This window comes from Pinus tabuliformis, chromosome 5_1 (assembly GCF_031772625.1).
Source record: "Pinus tabuliformis cultivar Carrire ecotype Pingquan chromosome 5_1, CPIR1, whole genome shotgun sequence".
NCBI lineage: Eukaryota > Viridiplantae > Streptophyta > Pinopsida > Pinales > Pinaceae > Pinus > Pinus tabuliformis.
The window spans coordinates 193,948,048-193,966,157 of NC_142305.1; the positions used below are offsets into that span (position 1 = coordinate 193,948,048).

At 37.1% G+C, this 18,110-nt stretch overlaps 1 protein-coding gene across 2 annotated transcripts in view; it reads left to right on the plus strand.

Moving 5' to 3' along the window:
- Positions 1–15,609, plus strand: part of LOC149164059 (transcription initiation factor IIF subunit alpha-like) — a 50,777-nt gene extending 35,168 nt beyond the window's left edge. For both annotated transcript variants that reach the window (XM_089431944.1, XM_089431945.1), the window contains exon 10: positions 15,168–15,609. In XM_089431944.1, the coding sequence (XP_089288070.1) occupies positions 15,168–15,257 (90 nt within the window). In that variant the 3' untranslated portion in view covers positions 15,258–15,609. The remainder of the gene's footprint in view (positions 1–15,167) is intronic.
- The last annotated feature ends 2,501 nt before the right edge of the window (positions 15,610–18,110 follow it).

An 18,110-nucleotide genomic window follows, 5' to 3' on the forward strand; every position in this document is an offset into this window, starting at 1 on the left:
TGATCTTCCTTTTCATTGTCAACACTGTTTTTACAATTTGTCCCTGCTTTTCCACTATCATAGATTTGATCTGCAATGGTACAGGTGGATGGCACATTCTGATATGAAGAATTGTCTTGGAATATTTCATCGACAGCTGGACCTTTTACAAGATTACTTTCATTCTGTTGCACAATTTTAGGGGCACAAGGCGAGCTATCTGGATCACCATATCGATCTTTAAAAGCATCGACAATGTCTTGTAAAGAAGTGAAAGAATCTTCAGGACAATTATTAAATCAGTTCAAAGCATCACTCTTTAAAGAATGGACAAATAGACGCATCTTGACATCTTCATGATTATATTGAGGAAGTCTACAATATATGATCATTACACAAGTAAACCTGTCTAAATGCTGTCTAACAGTGACTGAATCACCACCTGAGAACAAAAATAATTTAGAAATGGCTTCTTTGGGAAAATCATGGAGATTATCAGTAAAATGACATGGTTTAAATGAATAATCCATGATGAATAACTAGGGACCCAATGGATGATAGAACGAGATCTCTGCTCAAGAAAATCAATAGATGAAAGAAGTGGAGTCGCCACTTGAACAATAAATCTAATTATGGGATCCAAAAAGCGACAAACAAGCTGATATGAGGGAGGCTTCTTGTTTGGGAAAAATAAGAAAATGGAGTCGCCACCCAAATAAGAAACGAACTGAAGAGAAGTTGCTGATATGACGAAAGATAAGGTGATGAAAAGATCCAAATGATGCCAAAAAATGTTGACTCTGCCAGCTCAAATGAGATATGCGAAAGATGAAAGAATGATAAATGTCGTTGAAACGCCACGGCCAAAAAAACTCTATCCCCGGGAACGGCGCCAAAAAATGTTGGCGTTGCCGGCTCAAATGAATGATAGAAAGATGAACGATGAATGATGAAAAGTCGTTGAAACACCGAGAATAAACTATCCTCGGCAAGGACGCCAAAAAATGTTGTCGCACAGATTGTCACGAAAACGCTCAGACCGGGGGCTGTCACTCTGATCCCCGATCTCTCCGTTTAAGCTTGTCTCCCGTGGCTAAGGGGGGTAGACCCTATAGGAAAATGGATGACCAACTGCGAATTAGTTGGTTTGGGAGACACGAATGGAAACCAACACTAAATAGATTTTATTAATTTAATGGACCAGTGCCTTATGAAATGAATGATTAAACGATTAATTGTCAAATGCTGCAAAAATATGGACTTATCAAGAATCGTTTATCATCAAAGCTTAACTTTTACCAGATACGAGATAATCAATAAAGGCTCAATGGCTTAATGATACTCCAGCAATTAAAATTTCGAAAGATAAAGTTCGATACATAACCACGTAAAATCTTAACCAGAGATCACATTCATGTAGTTGATCTTCATATGAATATTAAAGCATGTTAAACATTAATTCCCACATCAACATTTTGGCCTCAGCAGAAAAGATGAAAACTAAGAAATTCCCGAGCCAAGGCAAAAAATTTCCCAAAATATTTTTATATTTTTCAAATAAAACAAAATTTTAAATCAAAAAATTTAAACTAAATAAAAAAAAACCCTTTTTTCCTTTTTATAATTTTATAATTTTTTATGAATTTTTAATAAAATAACATTTAACTAAACAAAAAATGAATTTAAGTCCTAAAATAAAACTTAACTCACATAAAAAAAAATAAACTCTTTTTTTTTTTAAATTCTAAATTTAAAACTTATATAAAACTAAACTAAAATCTAAATGAAAATAGAACCTAACAAATCCTAAACAAAATGTTAAACTAAACTAGAGTCTAAAAAAAAAACTTTTTATGTTTTATGAAATTTTTTTATTTTTTAAAATTTTAAATTCAAAATAAAATGAAAAACAAAATCTAATCTAAAACTAACCTAATCTATAGACTAAAAGAACTTTTTTATGCCTTTTTAGATTTTATAATTTTTGATTTTTGATTTTGATTTTGATTTTTTTTTGTTATGAATTTTTAATAAAATAAAATTTAACTAAACTATAACAAAAATAAAAATTAAATCTAAATCCTAAAATAAAACTTAACTCTTTCTAATCCTTTTTGTCTTTATGATTTTTTATTTTTATTTTTTTCTTATTAAATCAAAATTTAAACAAAATTAAAATCTAAATAAAATCAAAATCTAATCTAAACTAAAGCTGCAAAGAAATAAATCTAAACTATATTAAATCTAATCTAAAGTAAAAGGAAGAAAAATATTTTATGTCCCTTTTTATTCTTTTTATATATGAAATAAAAATAATAAAAGGAAGAAAAATATTTTATGTCCCTTTTTATTCTTTTTATATATGAAATAAAAATAATACAAGACCTAGTTAATATGAAAAGTCAATTTTTTTTTTAGGTCAAAATTTGAATAAAACTAAACAAATCTAAAACTAAAATTTAAAATCTAAATGAAAAAACTAAAATCTAAAACTAAACCTAAGATTTAAAAAAAGTCTAAAAATAAACTAACGTATGTAAAAAAGAAACGAAAAGGGAAAACTTACGATAATTTACCAAGTCGAAATTTTTGTTTTCTGCTGTTGTTTTTTAATGTATGCAGGCCGTATGGATGAAGGAATAGCAAGTGCGATGGGCGCTGGGTGAGGGATGAAATTTCGATGGCACAAGAGCAACGAAGGATGAATAGCCAGCGTGAATACCGTGTGGGTATGGCGAGTTTGCAGTGCGTTGGTGAGGCAAGAAACGACGGCAGCAAGGAATGGCAGCAGCGTGAAGGAAGAGATGCAACGATTCTTTGCAGCTTTTAACAATTCGTTTTGCAGATTAAGGTGGAAAGCAAGGATGATTTGCTGTGTGGAATTGAAAAACCGATAGCAGCTGAATGTAGAGCTGAAGCAGCGCTGCTGAGGAGCGAGGGAGATCATGCAATGAGGGAAAAGTGCTTTGGATACGGCAGGCAGCGCGGAACTGGAAGGAGCTGTGGCAACATTTAGTAGCAGATGAGTAGCAAGAGCATAAAAAATGACTGCGTGGAGAAAGGAGAAGAAACGCAAGGACAAAGAGAGGACGTGGGTAGCTTAGGGAGTTGCAGATGAGGCAAAAGATGTGTTGACAGCAGACAGATGAGAGGGTTTTGCAGGCTGAAACATATGTGGGCTTCTCCCTTGTATATATATGTGTTTTTCTTTTGACTTTCTAGGCCTGAGACCAATGTACACCTGAAAAAAAAATTCGAATTTTTTCCTGTTAAATGAAGCCCAGGAACAGCAGACAGATGGCTTGAACAGACCCTCAAATTTCTCCAGAAAATTTGAAAACCTTTTTTGAGAATATCCCTGCAAAAATGAAAACCCGGATGGCAGACTGCTTGAGATTACCTGATGAAACCCTAAAAAAATTCTCAAACCCTGTGCCTGCAACCTGCAATGGGAAAACGAAAACCCAGAAAATATATGCAAGGATTGAAAATGAAACCCTACAAACCAGCTACAAATTTACAGCATTTACAATGAAACCCCGAATGGCAGACTACTTGAGATTACCTGATGAAACCCTAAAAAAATTCTCAAACCCTGTGCCTGCAACCTGCAATGGGAAAACGAAAACCCAGAAAATATATGCAAGGATTGAAAATAAAACCCTACAAACCAACTACAAATTCACAACATTTACAATTTGCAGGCTCTAAAACAGCGAGATTTATCAATAATCAAAGTAATATTATCAGAATTTAATTTTAATGTAAAACGCTTCAGAAAACCCTGCATGCATTCATAAAAAAAATTATTTTGAATGATAAGCCCGGGATCAAGAACTGGCTGGGCTTTTTCAGAAAACACAACCCGGGAGTTGGCTGGTTCAGCCGAGAACTTCCCCTGACGCCCAGTAATCTGAAAAAAAAGGATTTCCTGCACAGCTCAAAATCTACCATCAAGATAGAAGGAGAAAACAATAGTGAAACTCCGATCAAATGGAGATACCTGCCACTATATTTCAGAATCTAAACTATCATTCAAACCCCAAAGATCAGACAAGATACCTATGCCTAGATCAATCTTCATTAAGCTATCATTAATGGCTGAAAATAAAATTATGCAGAAAAAATAGAACAATCTTACAACATTTTCAGAAGAGTAACACCAGCAAGATTTTTAACCCCAAAGTCTTCTTTATTGCACAAAAAATGACTACAAGAGAGCTTTCTTTAGCACCAGACTCTCAGATCAAATCTGATCTCAAATGACCCCTAGCACCCTATTTAAAGGAAAAATTCCCAACAGCTAGTTCGAGTGATCCATGTCAAAATCATCTCGACTGTCGATGAGGATCAAGATATCTCTTAATCTCATCCGTCGAATTTTTAATGCATTAAAAAATTGAAATTCTGCATTTATTTACTCAAAATATTATTATTTTATTATTTTTAAGTTTTTTTATTATTATTTAAATTATTATTTATTTTTTTAATTTATTTTATAAATTTTATTATTTATTATTATTATTATTTTTTTTAAATTTATTTTTTCACTTATTTTTAATTTATTTTTAAATGGATCCTCGAACTTAGCCTTTGGAAAAATCACCTAGGACCTAGGACTTAGGACTTATGAGGGGATTAAAACATTTTCTAACCCTCAAGACACTTTACATCATGACTTTTACAACTTTACATCTCAAGGGGGAGAACCCATTTGACATAGACCCTCATAAACCACCCAGTTCTGCGACACAACTATAATCTAGCAGATTAACACACTAGGATTCTCCTAAGATTCTAATGACAAAATCCATTCCGGCTTTGGGGTTACGCTGAGGGAAAACTCTGCCGATCATAGATCGGTGAGACAAAAAACCTTCCGGAACGTAGATTATCACTAGGAAATTAGGTCCACCTAGGCAATTTACATACATGACTCATATCTGCTAAGATTATTTACAATTCACACATGCAGACTGGGTTTACAACATAGTATGATCAAGTCGACGATGACTGTCAAATGGCACGGACATGTCGATCAAGCGATATGCCTTTTTGCGAAGAAAAGGGGGTGTACTGCTATGGGTAGTTGACCGGTAGTGGTCAACACGGTGTTTCGAGTGTTTAATTTTGAGCTACAACATTTAGTTTACTGTTTCTAGGATTTAATACAAATATCAATGATGCTGTTTTGAGAGTTTAGATTAGCATGTTTGTTGTACTTATTATCATCAGTGTGTTTGTAGGTTAGTACTCTATAGCTGCAATTTTAATTAATGTTTTCAGTTATATAGGACTTTATGTTAGATTATAGGCTGCAAAATGAGCTTACCATCGTGTGATTTTTGATATGTTACTAGTGTATTTGCTGAAGCCTTCTATGAATCTATATGGATAGGAGGTCTTCTACCTGGGATAGGGAGTGAGGCTTCAGGGGTGAGGGCCCCTAGATCCATGCTTGAGAAAAGCACTGCAGATTTCTGATAGGTTGTTTTTAGGTTGCTGTTCTGTTTTGTCTAGCAGTGTGTTCCAGGAATAGCGGTATGGCTACATTTAGTGTTAGATACAAAAACAGATTCCTCTAACTTCTTCCTGTGGAAGTGTCGGGTAAAAATGTTGGAGGGGCATGAACTGCGATTTGATTGGTCTTAAAGATTGATTAGATTGGGAGAGAGGTTGGTATTGAAGAACAAATCTTAGAGCTATGATGTTATCTTCCTAATCAAGTTATAATCAAATTGATTTTTTCAGTATGACTTAGAACTTATTTGAATTTATTCAAAGTCTTGAATTTGGGTCAACATAAGAATGACAGGTGGAGGATTACTCGATCCTTAACATTGCTGAAAATGCCATGGATAAGGAGATGTTTAATGCTCAAGGCACTCTATATCAAAGTGAGAACATCAATCAGGTGATGCTGCTGTTGAATAAGCTTAGAGCCGCGTGGATGAACAAGACAGATACCATAGTCACCTGATGAAGATTATTGATCTGCATGATTAGTTTGCAACAATTGAGGATGAGGTTAAGAGTGAAGATTTAGCACTCAGGTTTGAACGGGTTCTCATCCCCTTGATAGTGTTTTGTTCGAGGGGTTTGTGCATGAGAAAAGATTTCCACTTTTGAGAAGTGATAGGAGAACTTTTCAACTCATTGGCATAGACATAGGGAGTACGGTAGTACACGATGCGTCCATTGGTAGTGCTATGGTCCCTATCCACTTTTCCCAACTCATTGGCCATATGAGAGGTACATCCGAGGAGTCCCGGACTACATGGGTATGATGTCTGTTGGGACATCAGTAGGAGAAGGTGAACCACTCATCTTGCTCATATGCCATAGGAGAAGGTGAACCACTCATCCTATGCATATGTCAATCATAGGGCAAGGTAAACCACTCACCCTACACACATGTCTACCATCATGGGGTATCATAGGGGAAGGTGAACCACTCACCCTGTACATAGCGCACCAATAGGGGAAGGTGAACCACTCACCCTATGGTTGTTCATAGCTCCAAGAAGTACCCCAGGAGCTCCCAAAGCTCTCTCTCGGAAGGCCAAGAATTTGACCTTCCCTAAGGGCTTTGTGAGGATGTCTACGACCTACTCATTAGTCCTGATATGTTGGAGCCTTATTGCTCCTTGCTGTACCATATCCCTGATAAAGTGGTACTTGATATCAATGAGCTTGGAGCTGTCGTGGAACACGAGATTCTCTTAAAGGCGAATCTCACTTTGGTTGCCACAGTATATCACGGTGGTATCCAACACTTGCCCAAATAGGTCACTAAAGAGCTTCTTCAACCAAACAACTTCATAACAGGCCATACTAGCTGTAATGTATTTGGCATCAGTGGTGCTTAGAGCAATCAATTTCTGCTTCCTTCTCATCTAAGAAATTGAAGCAAACCCCAATGAGAAGCAACATTCAGATGTGCTCTTAGGGTCCACCACACTCCCAACCTAGTCAACATCAGTATACCCATGTAGCCTCAAGTTCCTGGTTGTGTATCTCAGTTCATAGTTGATTGTGCCACGAAGATATGTCAAGATATTCTTAGCAGCAATCCAGCGTATGTACTATGTGATGAGGCTCAACCATAAATTGACTCAACGTTTTCACAGTGAAGCATATGTTTAGATGGGAGTTTACTAAGAACATTAGGACCCCCCATAAGTTGTCGATACTTAGAAGGATTTGCCAATGCGGGCCCAGAAGCACTTCCACATAACTTCTTGAAGTTGAGTTCCATTGGAGTAGACACATACTTGCAATCTGCCATCCCACATCTCTTGAGCAGCTTCACAATGTATTTTCCTTGAGAAAGGAAAATCTCACCTGGCTTCTTCCAGATCTTTAGGCCTAGGAAGCAGTGCATCAAAAGTAGGTCCTTCATCTCGAACTCGGAAGCCAACTCCCTCTTGCATTGATAAATGCGAGGGTCTACACCTGTCAAAAAGAGATCATCCACATAAAGGACCGAAATGAGAGGCTTGTCCTTTTCAACCTGCACACTGTGTTCTTTGATCTTTTACTTTGAACCCCTAAGGTTGTTCTACGTAGACTTCCTCCTTAAGCAAGCCATGCAAGAAAGTAGTCTTAACATCCGTTTGGTGTAGGCTCCATCCTTAAGAGGCAACAAAAGCAATAATATATCAGATAGTGGTGTATTAGACAACAAATATCTCGTTATAGTCCACTCTTTCCTTTTGAGAGAAGTCTCGAGCAACAAACCTGACCTTGATTTTGTAAAGCCATTTAGAAGTGACCACAAACTTGTCCTTGGGTCTAGGAACCACATCCTAGACATCATTCTTCATGATTAATTCGTACTCCTCATTCATCACATCCTTCCATACTTGGTGTTTCACGGCTTCTTCGAACATACATGGCTTAGATTGAACAATAGTACTCATAGCAGCTAAGTACCCTTGGTACTTGTTCGACTTCTTACTTTCACGAAATGTTCCCCTTGGAGCAATATGTCTTTCAGCATCTTTGAGAGTGTATTTGAGCCACAAAGGTCTTTTCCTTGTGGGAGCACCCTCCCTTAATCACTATAAAAGGGCAATCGATCTCCTCATTTGTACACACACACAACTCATATTCTCTCTTTCTCAAGTGTGAAGATTAGCAAGGAAACCACAGGTCAGATAAAAAGGATGAGTTAGAAGTGTTATACTTCTCTATTGGACGAATAAAGAGCAAGTCATCAAGCTGTTTCTCTGTCTGTTGTTGAAAAAGAATAGGAGGCTGAGGTTTTGCTTGTAGGAGGCCGAATAGCCTCAGATCTGTCCCTTACTTCCATGGAAGAGACGAAGCCCTAGGAAGATCTGTTAACATGCATCTATGAAGGGTTGGAGTCGTAGAAGTACTGTTAGCTTATATCTATGGAAGGGCCGAAGCCCTATAGGAATTAGATTAGATATGTTGCCTAGATTGAAGTTTTGAGGTCTGTTTTGACAAGCACTGAGTTTCTATCGAAGTTGACATAGATTGACTTATGAACATCACATTGTAACCTTGCTAAACCAAAGAATTTCTCCTAGAAAGGATTCTTGGGTTTTCTCCCTAGTTTAGGTTTCCCAAGTGAAAAATTTCTCTTTTTATGCTTGGATGTCTCTTTATGATCCTACTATCATTATTGCATTGTTGTTGAGATTTCCTATGTATAATTGCTCAATGATCATGTGGCATAAGATGATCATATGACATAAGATTTCTCTATGAAAAATTCAACATGTACAAGATCAAGCATATTGTAGATGTCAGCGTTGGGAAGTTCAAAGCTCGTTTTGTGGCTAAGGGGCCTTCACAAAAAGAAGGGTTTGGTTATGATGAGACCTTCGCCCTTGTAGCTAGATTCTCATCCATCATAATGTTATTGGAATCGAACCCGTGACTGAACCATAAAACCTTACTTCCATGGAAGAGCCGAAGCCCTAGGAAGATCTGTTAACATGAATCTATGAAGGGTTGGAGCCCTAGAAGTACTGTTAACTTATATCTATGGAAGGGCCGAAGCCCTATAGGAATTAGACTAGATATGTTGCCTAGATTGAAGTTTTGAGGTTTGTTTTGACAAGCATTGAGTTTCTCTCGAAGTTGACATAGACTGACTTATGAACATCACATTGTAACCTTGCTAAACTAAAGAATTTCTCCTAGAAAAGATTCTTGGGTTTTCTCCCTAGTTTAGGTTTCCCAGGTGAAAAATTTCTCTTTTTATGCTTGGCTGTCTCTTTATGATCCTACTATCATTATTGCATTGTTGTTGAGATTTTCTATGTATAATTTCTTAATGATCATGTGGCATAAGATGATCATATGACATAAGATTTCTCTATGAAAAATTTAACATGTACAAGATCAAGCATATTGTAGATGGCAGCATTGGGAAGTTCAAAGCTCGTTTTGTGGCTAAGGGGCCTTCACAAAAACAAGGGTTTGGCTATGATGAGACCTTTGCCCCTGTAGCTAGATTCTCGTCCATCATAATGTTATTGGAATCGAACCAGTGATTGAACCATAAAACCTTGTGGATTGAGAGTCGGCCAAAAATATTCAAATTTTAAAGAAAAACATATATATTCATGTTCATCCATATGAATCCAAATCATTTATATGCAAACTTTCTCATTTATATAACAAGCAATAGTGCATATACCTAAAATAACACTTAGTGCAAAACATCGCTGAACCAAAATACATCAAGAAGCACACTCTAAATGGATTTTATAGTCTAAAATAGCATGATACTACACTACTACACCTACAAGTGCTAATGTTCATCATCAGAATCATCCTCCTCCTCATCCTCGTCTGCAGAATGAGTAGCCTCCAAGTCTGCAATGGGATTACGACTTGATTTCCTTGGCCCTGAAGGTGGTACTTGTGATATATTTTCCTCTACAACTTGTGGAGGTGGGTCCAAGTCCAACCAAGAAAGGTCTTTATTGTCAAATGCGGGTGCCTGACTCTCCATAATCCATTCTGATGTTGGATCAAAGTCAGCCAACACTGTTGCTTGATTCAAGGGTTTTGTTTAATAATTGGTTATGCCTCAACCTAAGGTTGTACTAAACATAGACCATGTCATTCAACTGCTTTTGCTCCAAACAATTCCTCTTCTTAGTGTGTATACGCTCAAACACACTCTAATTCAGCTCAGACCCTAAAGCACTACATGGTTGGATCAATATTCAAATTGCAAATTTTTGCAATGGGTGGCATTTGCCACCAATAGGCTACAAAAAGGGTGGAAGGCAAAGAAGTAATAGCAAATGACTTTGAAACTTGGATTGGATGATTGCAAATTACAATTAGTAATATAATAATTTGTACAATGATGTGTGGTTTAACGGTAAGTCTACTTGGGCGAAGCTCAAGAGACCGCAGTTCAAATCTCATTGAGTACAATGACCTGTTGTGGTGGCGGCTCAAGGAATAGATTCCCCACCCCCACCTTGGTGGCACGTGAGTCTGCTCTTGCTAAAATCATAGGATCTTAGTATATCCGACTTGCAGGTAGTTGGATGTACTCTTGGTGTTATAGAGGCAGCTACGAGGATTGATCTTGGATATCCCATAAATTAGGCCTGGCAATTACCGATTCACCATGTGTTAAAAAAAATATAATAATTTGCAAATTTTGATAGTTCTTACCTAGGGGATCCCTTGCTCTATTTTGTATAGCCATAGAAATGCTAAAAGTACCAGTACTCATTGAAACTCAAGAACTTCTTATGAATCTGATCTTGAGTCTTGGGATCTGGGGCCATGCACTAAATGCATTTATACAACCCCCCTAGTACCTCCCCATCTGCCTCAAAATTCGTAGTGTAATGGTACATTCATAGTTCAAAAGACCAAAATGTTTTCATCAATCAATTTCGAATATTTGTTTAAGCTTTTCTAATTAGTAATGAATGACAAAAGTTAACTTATAAGCAATTAAATCCAAATTACATACCTTGGATATAAGTAGTAGCCAACTACATGGGAGTGAAAAAGACGGTGCATGTGTGTTTAAATAGGTTTAGGGGGGCCTAGGGACAAATTAGAAGTGAGAAAACCCAACAAAAATAAATAAAAAAATTAAAAAAAAAGTTCGAAATTTTTAGGGCTGCGTAGGGATGGGCTTCATGGAACCTGTCCTAAACTGATCGGTTTGGTGAAATAGGTCAGTTTGGTACCAAACTAGCATATTCCGGTTCCAAAGCCCTAACCGAACCGGTTTGGGCCTAAATCGCACCTATGTGTTCTGCGAATTCTAGTTTGGTTAGTGTAACATTGATCCTTCAGGGCTATTATCTCTATTTCAATGCAGATGTGATGGAGGATTCACCAAATGGTCGTAAAGATGACCATCTTCAATTGTGTTGTTGAGGAAGAGATTTACATTGAGCAGCGAAATGGTTTTGAGGTACATGAGAGGGATTCCCACTTCTGCAAATTAAAGGAAAGTGCTATATGGGCTCAAGCAGGCTCCTAGAGCATGGTATCCCAAGATTGACAACTACTTGTAGAGTGCGGGCTTCACCAAGAGTGAGGCAGACCCGAACCTGTATTACATTTAGGTGAGGGGAGAACCTCTCATATTGGTGTTGTATGTCGATGACTTGTTTCTCACAGGATCTGAGAGGCTCATAGAAAACTGCAAGAGAGACCTAGCATCAGAGTTTGAGATGAGGATTTGGGTTTGATGCACTACTTTCAAGGTTTGGAGGTGTGGTGGAAAGAGGGAGAGATCTTCCTTGTGTAAGGGAAGTACATAGTTGAGATCTTGAAGCGATTTAGGATGTAGGATTGCAGACCCATGTCCATGCCACTCGTGACCAATTGGAAGAAGATTGACACTTCCAGGTCAGAGGCAATGGACCCTACTTTATGTTGAATTTTGTACAAGGTGAGCAGTAGAAAACAATTTTCTGATCTGATAATTACTACCTAATGATATTCAATCAATTTATTCCATGCCACTGATATCGTTGAGTGCTTATACACAAAATATCAACAGTAAATGTAGCAGAAGCAGTAAGGATCATAGAAAGAAAACCACACCCAATAGAGACAATATTTTTACCATGGGAAACCCAACCTTGGGAGAAAACCCAACAACTTATCTTTAGGAGGAATCATTCTTTAGCAATGTTTACAATTCCAATTTATCTAGAAATCGAGAAAACCCAACAACTTATCTTTAGGAGGAATCATTCTTTAGCAAGGTTTACAAATCCAATTTATCTAGAAATCTATGCCAAGTACAAATCCAAATACTGGTCAAAACCTGGTCAAAGTAGCAGTAAGTCAATGTTGGTCAAACTGACCAAAATGCTCAGAAGTCAATGTTGGTCAAACAGTCAGCTTGCAGTAAAACTTCGGCCCTGTGGCTCTTGCGGTCAACTGCAGTGAAATTCCTAAACACGTGCGGCTCTCCTGCAACTCGGTCAACTTTGGTCAGACTTGGCCCAAAATAGTTCAGTCAACTCAGGTTAAACTCTCTCAAACAGAGAGAGAAACAACTTGGTCAAACAGTCAACTTGTCCTTTTTTTCTCCACATGTGCGGCTATCCAAGAGACCTCAAAAAGATGAAGAAGAAACTCACTTGCATGGTGGAGAAAATGAGATGTCACATCATCTATATATGCTAGTCAAATGGGGGTAAATTAGCCCAAGGGACACCGACACCCTTTCATGAGTTGGGCCGACTTGGTGCCCCAAAATTAATTTTTTATTTTAATTTTATTAGGCTGACTTTGCGACCTCTTTGGCATGCGGGAATACCTCCCAATGCTACACAAAAATCACCACTCCCTCTTAGCAGAGGAGTTATTCTCTGTAGCTGCAACACATTTTCCCTTAGCTGAAATTTCACATTGCAGCTACGGGGTAAATGGCCCAGGGGTAAAGTTTCCCTTAGCTGAAATTTCAGCAGTAAACATAAGTCAATTGTGTCTAGTTCTGCTGAGGCCCAATACATGCTTGCCAACCTGGCAACCTGTGAGGCCATTTGGCTTTGGAAACTTCTTGTTGGGCTCTTTGATCAACAATTAGAGCTGACTGCCATTGACTGTGACAATCATAGCTGCATCAAGCTCTCTGAGAATCAGTGTTTCATGAAAAGTCGAAACACATTCAGATTAGGTACCACTTCATCAAAGATTGGATGCAGAAGGGGACAATGAAGCTGCAATACATCCCTACAGATGAGTAGGTAGCATACATCTTGACCAAGGCCTCGGTGAAGGGCATATTTGTATTCTTTAGGGATAAGTTGGGTGTTGTGCAAACTACTTTCCTCTCTAAGAGGGAGTGTTGAATTTATAACTTGGAAAGTGGTTCTGCATAGGTCATGTGTCATGGCATGCAGCTAACCACCTCAAATAACTCCTATAATGATGACTTAATTAATTCCCTAATTCAGGATTTTAGAGAACAATTTAACTTAATTATTTGAGTTGTTGGCTACCTTTTTGGAAAAGATGAAAGGGTCAACGACACATTAAGTTGTAGCCCTTGATCTCAAGAGATGAGATGAAATCTCAGCCATCCATCTCTTTGGAGATTAGGGTTAAGCACTTTATGAAGGGAGTTCAAGCTGTTGAGGAGATCATTCGATTGGCATGCTTGGCATTCAGCTGGAAAGAACGTTTTGACAGTCAGAGCAGCAAAGAGCAGGTCGAGACACTAGGGCAGCATACAGGCAAAGACCAGATCAGCGAGCAGGTCAAGCAAAGGGGGCCTTGCAGCCATGAGCTTCTTGGGCTGTACAGGCTGGAATTTGTTGGGCACAGAGGCTGATTTGCTGGGCCGGACTGCTGGGATGTACAGTGCTGTGTAGGGGTCGATTTGACTTAGATTTGCTTGGACAAATTGCTGTAGCAATTTTCTGTTGTAAAGATCTGCTGTAAACTAAATTTCTGAAGCTGAATCAAAGCCCATCGTTTGCTGGTTTTCCCCACACTGGGGTTTCCAGGGTATATCTATGTCATTCTTTTATGTGTGTTTGGCTTTGTGAGTTTTGCTTCTGCTGTTTATGCTAGTTAAGAACCCAGAGTATTTGCTGTTACAAATCAGTTTAGGAAGCATCCTTCATTTCTGTTCTGTGAATAATTGTTGAACATCAAATCTGTAGCTGGGTTTTCAAGAATTAACAAGGATCCCTCACACACAGGGATCTTCATCAATTCTTGAATGGAAATGTTTACTGTGTTTGGAGCTGTTGTCTTGTTATTAAAAACAAGCAGAGCATGCCTTTTCTATTTAGAAGAGAGCAATAAGAAGTATGTTCTTTTTAGTTTGACAGAAATTGTTGGTTGCATCTTGTTATTAATTGCTTCTCGTATGTGGTGGGTTTGAAATTAGGAATAGTGTATGATTATTACTGACATTTGAAACAAAGTGCTCTTCCAAGAGCACTGCAAAGACAGTGGGCTTGCTCCCCAACGTTGGGCAACTCTCAGAGATGTTAAACATTTTTAATTCTGCAGAGCATCCATGTTGAAGATATCGATGGGCCATAAGCATACTATTTACAGATCATGTGTCAAAATTCCTTGTACCGTCTCATATTCCAAGTCCATAAAGAAGCAGGGAACGCTTCTGTTGTGGCTTGGGAGTTTAGTTCTGAGCTATAGCATTTAGTTTACTGTTTTTTCAGGATTTAATACAAAACTCAACAATGTGGTTTTGAGAGTTCATTTAGCATGTTTGGTCTTCTTATTGGTGTTTTTAGTTTTAGGTATTTATGTTTGTAGGCTAGATTCTATAGTGCATAATCTGCTTTCCATGGTCTGATTTTTAACAGACACTACCCATGTGTGCACAATTAGTGAGATGAATGCTGACGTTTGTAATACGTATATCCAATTGTATAGTTTCTTTATTTGTGTGAATTACAAATTGTCAAAGCATGGTGCAGGGGACTCTTCTTATTGGTGTTTTCAGTTTTAGGTATCCAGGTTTATAGACTAGATTCTTTAGTGCATAATCTGCTTTCCATGGTCTGATTTTTGATCTACGGATATGTAAACAATTAGTGAGATGGATGCTGACACTTATGTATCCAATTGCATAAATTCTTTGTTTATGTGAACTACAAATTTTAAAAGCATGGTACAGGGGGCTATCGAAGAAGTCTAAGATCCGATATGTTCTTTTTGTTCCTTTCGTAATACAGGACAAGTCATCATTTGCTGCTGTCTTGAAGAAGATTTCTCGCATCCAAAAAACAAATGGCGCTAACTTTGTTGTTTTGCGAGATAAATGAAGCAAGTTGTAGCTTTGTGGGAATTTGGTCGATTACATTTAAACAGCAATGTGACATGTTCCTTATCGGTGTTCTTGTAGTCTGGTCTGAAACGTTCCTGTGAAAAATGTGTTGCTCAAATCGTTGTGGTTTAGTTAAAAACCCAATCTCATGGAATTTTGTATTATTGGGTATTTACGAAGGAATTTTATCCAGTTGCAAGAAGGTAGGTTATTCTAATTTAAAATATCTCATTCAGCATTATAAGTAGATTTCATACCTGAAAGAAGGTAGGGTTGTTCGAATTTAAAATGATAAAATGAGAAAATTAAGAGTTATTTAAATTGATAAAATGAGGAAATTAAGTGTTGAAGGTTAGTTTAAAAATTTCTGGCCTATTATATATTTTTGGAGTTTTGGACTTGATGTTGTATGTCAACCTTTTATTCAAACTTACTGATTCAATACCAAGGCTAAATTCATGTTATTATGAATTTTGTTTTGGGAAAATTTATAAAAACAATCAATTCATGATCCTTAAACTACAAATAGGTGAATAAGGTAGCATTAGATTTTTCAAAATTGAATCAATTGGTATTGCTTCAATATCCACCACATAAGAATGATTCAAAATAAGCGACAGTGCTAGATAGGATTTGGAATATATCAATCTATATGCTACAATTGCAGAGTTGTAACAGCTCCATGGTTATTTTCTGTAACAGCTCCATGGTTATTTTCTGTTGACGGTTGTTCATGGGTTTCCGCTTTTAATTGTGCTAGCTAGGATTTTGAATACATCAATTTATATCCTACAATTGCAGAGTTGTAACAGTTCCACGGTTATTTTCTGTTGAGGGTTCATGGGTTTTTGCTTTTAATTGAGCTAGCTAGGATTTTGAATATATCAATTTATATGCTACAATTGCAGAGTTGTAACAGCTCCATGGTTATTTTCTGTTGACGGTTGTTCATGGGTTTTTGCTTTTAATTGTGCTAGCTAGGATTTTGAATACATCAATTTATATGCTACAATTGCAGGGTTGTAACAGTTCCATGGTTATTTTCTGTTGAGGGTTGTTCATGGGTTTTTGCTTTTAATTGTGCTAGCTAGGATTTTGAATATATCAATTTATATGCTACAATTGCAGAGTTGTAACAGCTCCATGGTTATTTTCTGTTGACGGTTGTTCATGGGCTTTTGCTTTTAATTAAAAGGTTATGTAGCTTTGAAATTATTTCTATTTAAATAAATTAGCTTTCACTAAATACTTGAGTAAAATTGTTGAAAATATTGTTTATAGGGGTATCACAAAATGGACGGTAACATATAATGTGGTATTCACAATTTACATTATTTTATGTTGTGAAGGGGAGAGAGAGGAAGGAAAAAGAGGGAGGACTTGAGAGAGAAGGGGAGAGAGATAGAGTTGGAAGGGGTAGAAAGACATAGAGAGAGAGAGAGAAGGGGAAGAGATAGATAGGGAAAGGAAGAGGGAGAGATAGATATATGGATAGATAGATATGGGGAGAGAGAGAGCGTGACATATGTTTAGGGGGTTGAGATAGAGAGACAAATAAGGAGAGATGGAGGGAGGTATAAATATAGATAGCAAGGGGAGAGAGGAGAGAAGAGAAAGATAGAGAAAGTTAGGGAGAGGTAGATAGAATGAAGCGGGGGAGAGGGAGGAGAAGAGAGAGAAGGAGAGGGGGAGGGAGGTAGACACATAATGGAAAGTGGAGAGAGGGAAGAAGAAAGAGTCTCACAAAGACAAATACAGACATAGAAGTTAGATCTAGAAAGTCATGAATATTTAAGATTTTCAATGTGGTTGTTGATTTCTAATCCTATTTGATCAAATGCACTATATGCATTGATCTCAGTGTAGATTTTGATTTATAGTTCTAATAATATCTTACATTAGATGCATTGATTTCAGTGTCAATGTTGATTTCTACTCTTATTTGATTGCTTGAACAAGATGCATTGGTTTTAGTGTAGATATTGATTTTTAATTCTATTTGATCACTTGCACTAGATGCATTGATTTCAGTGTAGATGTCGATTTATAATCATATTACACCTTACACTAGATGCATTGATTTTAGAATAGATGTTGATTTCTATTCACATTTTATTGCTTGCATTAGATGCATTGGTTTTAGTGTAGATATTGATTTCTAATCTTATTTGATTGCTTCCATTAGATGCATTGATTTCAATGTAGATGTTGATTTCTAAACTTATTTATTGTTTTGCACTAGATGCATTGATTTAGTGTAGATGTTGATTTTTGATTTGATGCAACAAGATGTACATTAATTTCAAAGTAATTAGATTAATAGTGTGCATTGATTTCAGTGTAAGCACATCTCTAGCTTCTCCATCTATATCTCTATCTCCCATTGTCTCTCTATCTTAGCCCCTAAACATACACACTCTCCTCATCTCTCTCTCTCTTCCCCTTTTCCCCCCCTCTCTCTCTCTCTCTTTCTTCCCCTTCTCTCTCTCTAACATTTATCTCTCCATATTTATATCTCTTCCTCCCTCCATGTTTTTGCCTCTCTTCTTCCCTCTCTGCCCCCTCCCCCCCATCTATATTTCTATCTCCCTTTGTCTCTCCTTCTCGCCCCCAAAACGTATACTCTCTCTTAGTGTAAGCACATAAAAAATATTCAACCATAAATACAATACTTGAATTTTCATCCTAAATAAAATGTTTGCTTTTTGAAACTATAAATTATTAATAATTTGGCACATTTTTATTATTCCCATTTTCCATCATTCAACATTGTTAATTACTTTGCATTTAAACTCGGTAATAAAAAATAACTACCATTGAAAATTATTTGGGGTTTAACACTCCATAAGTC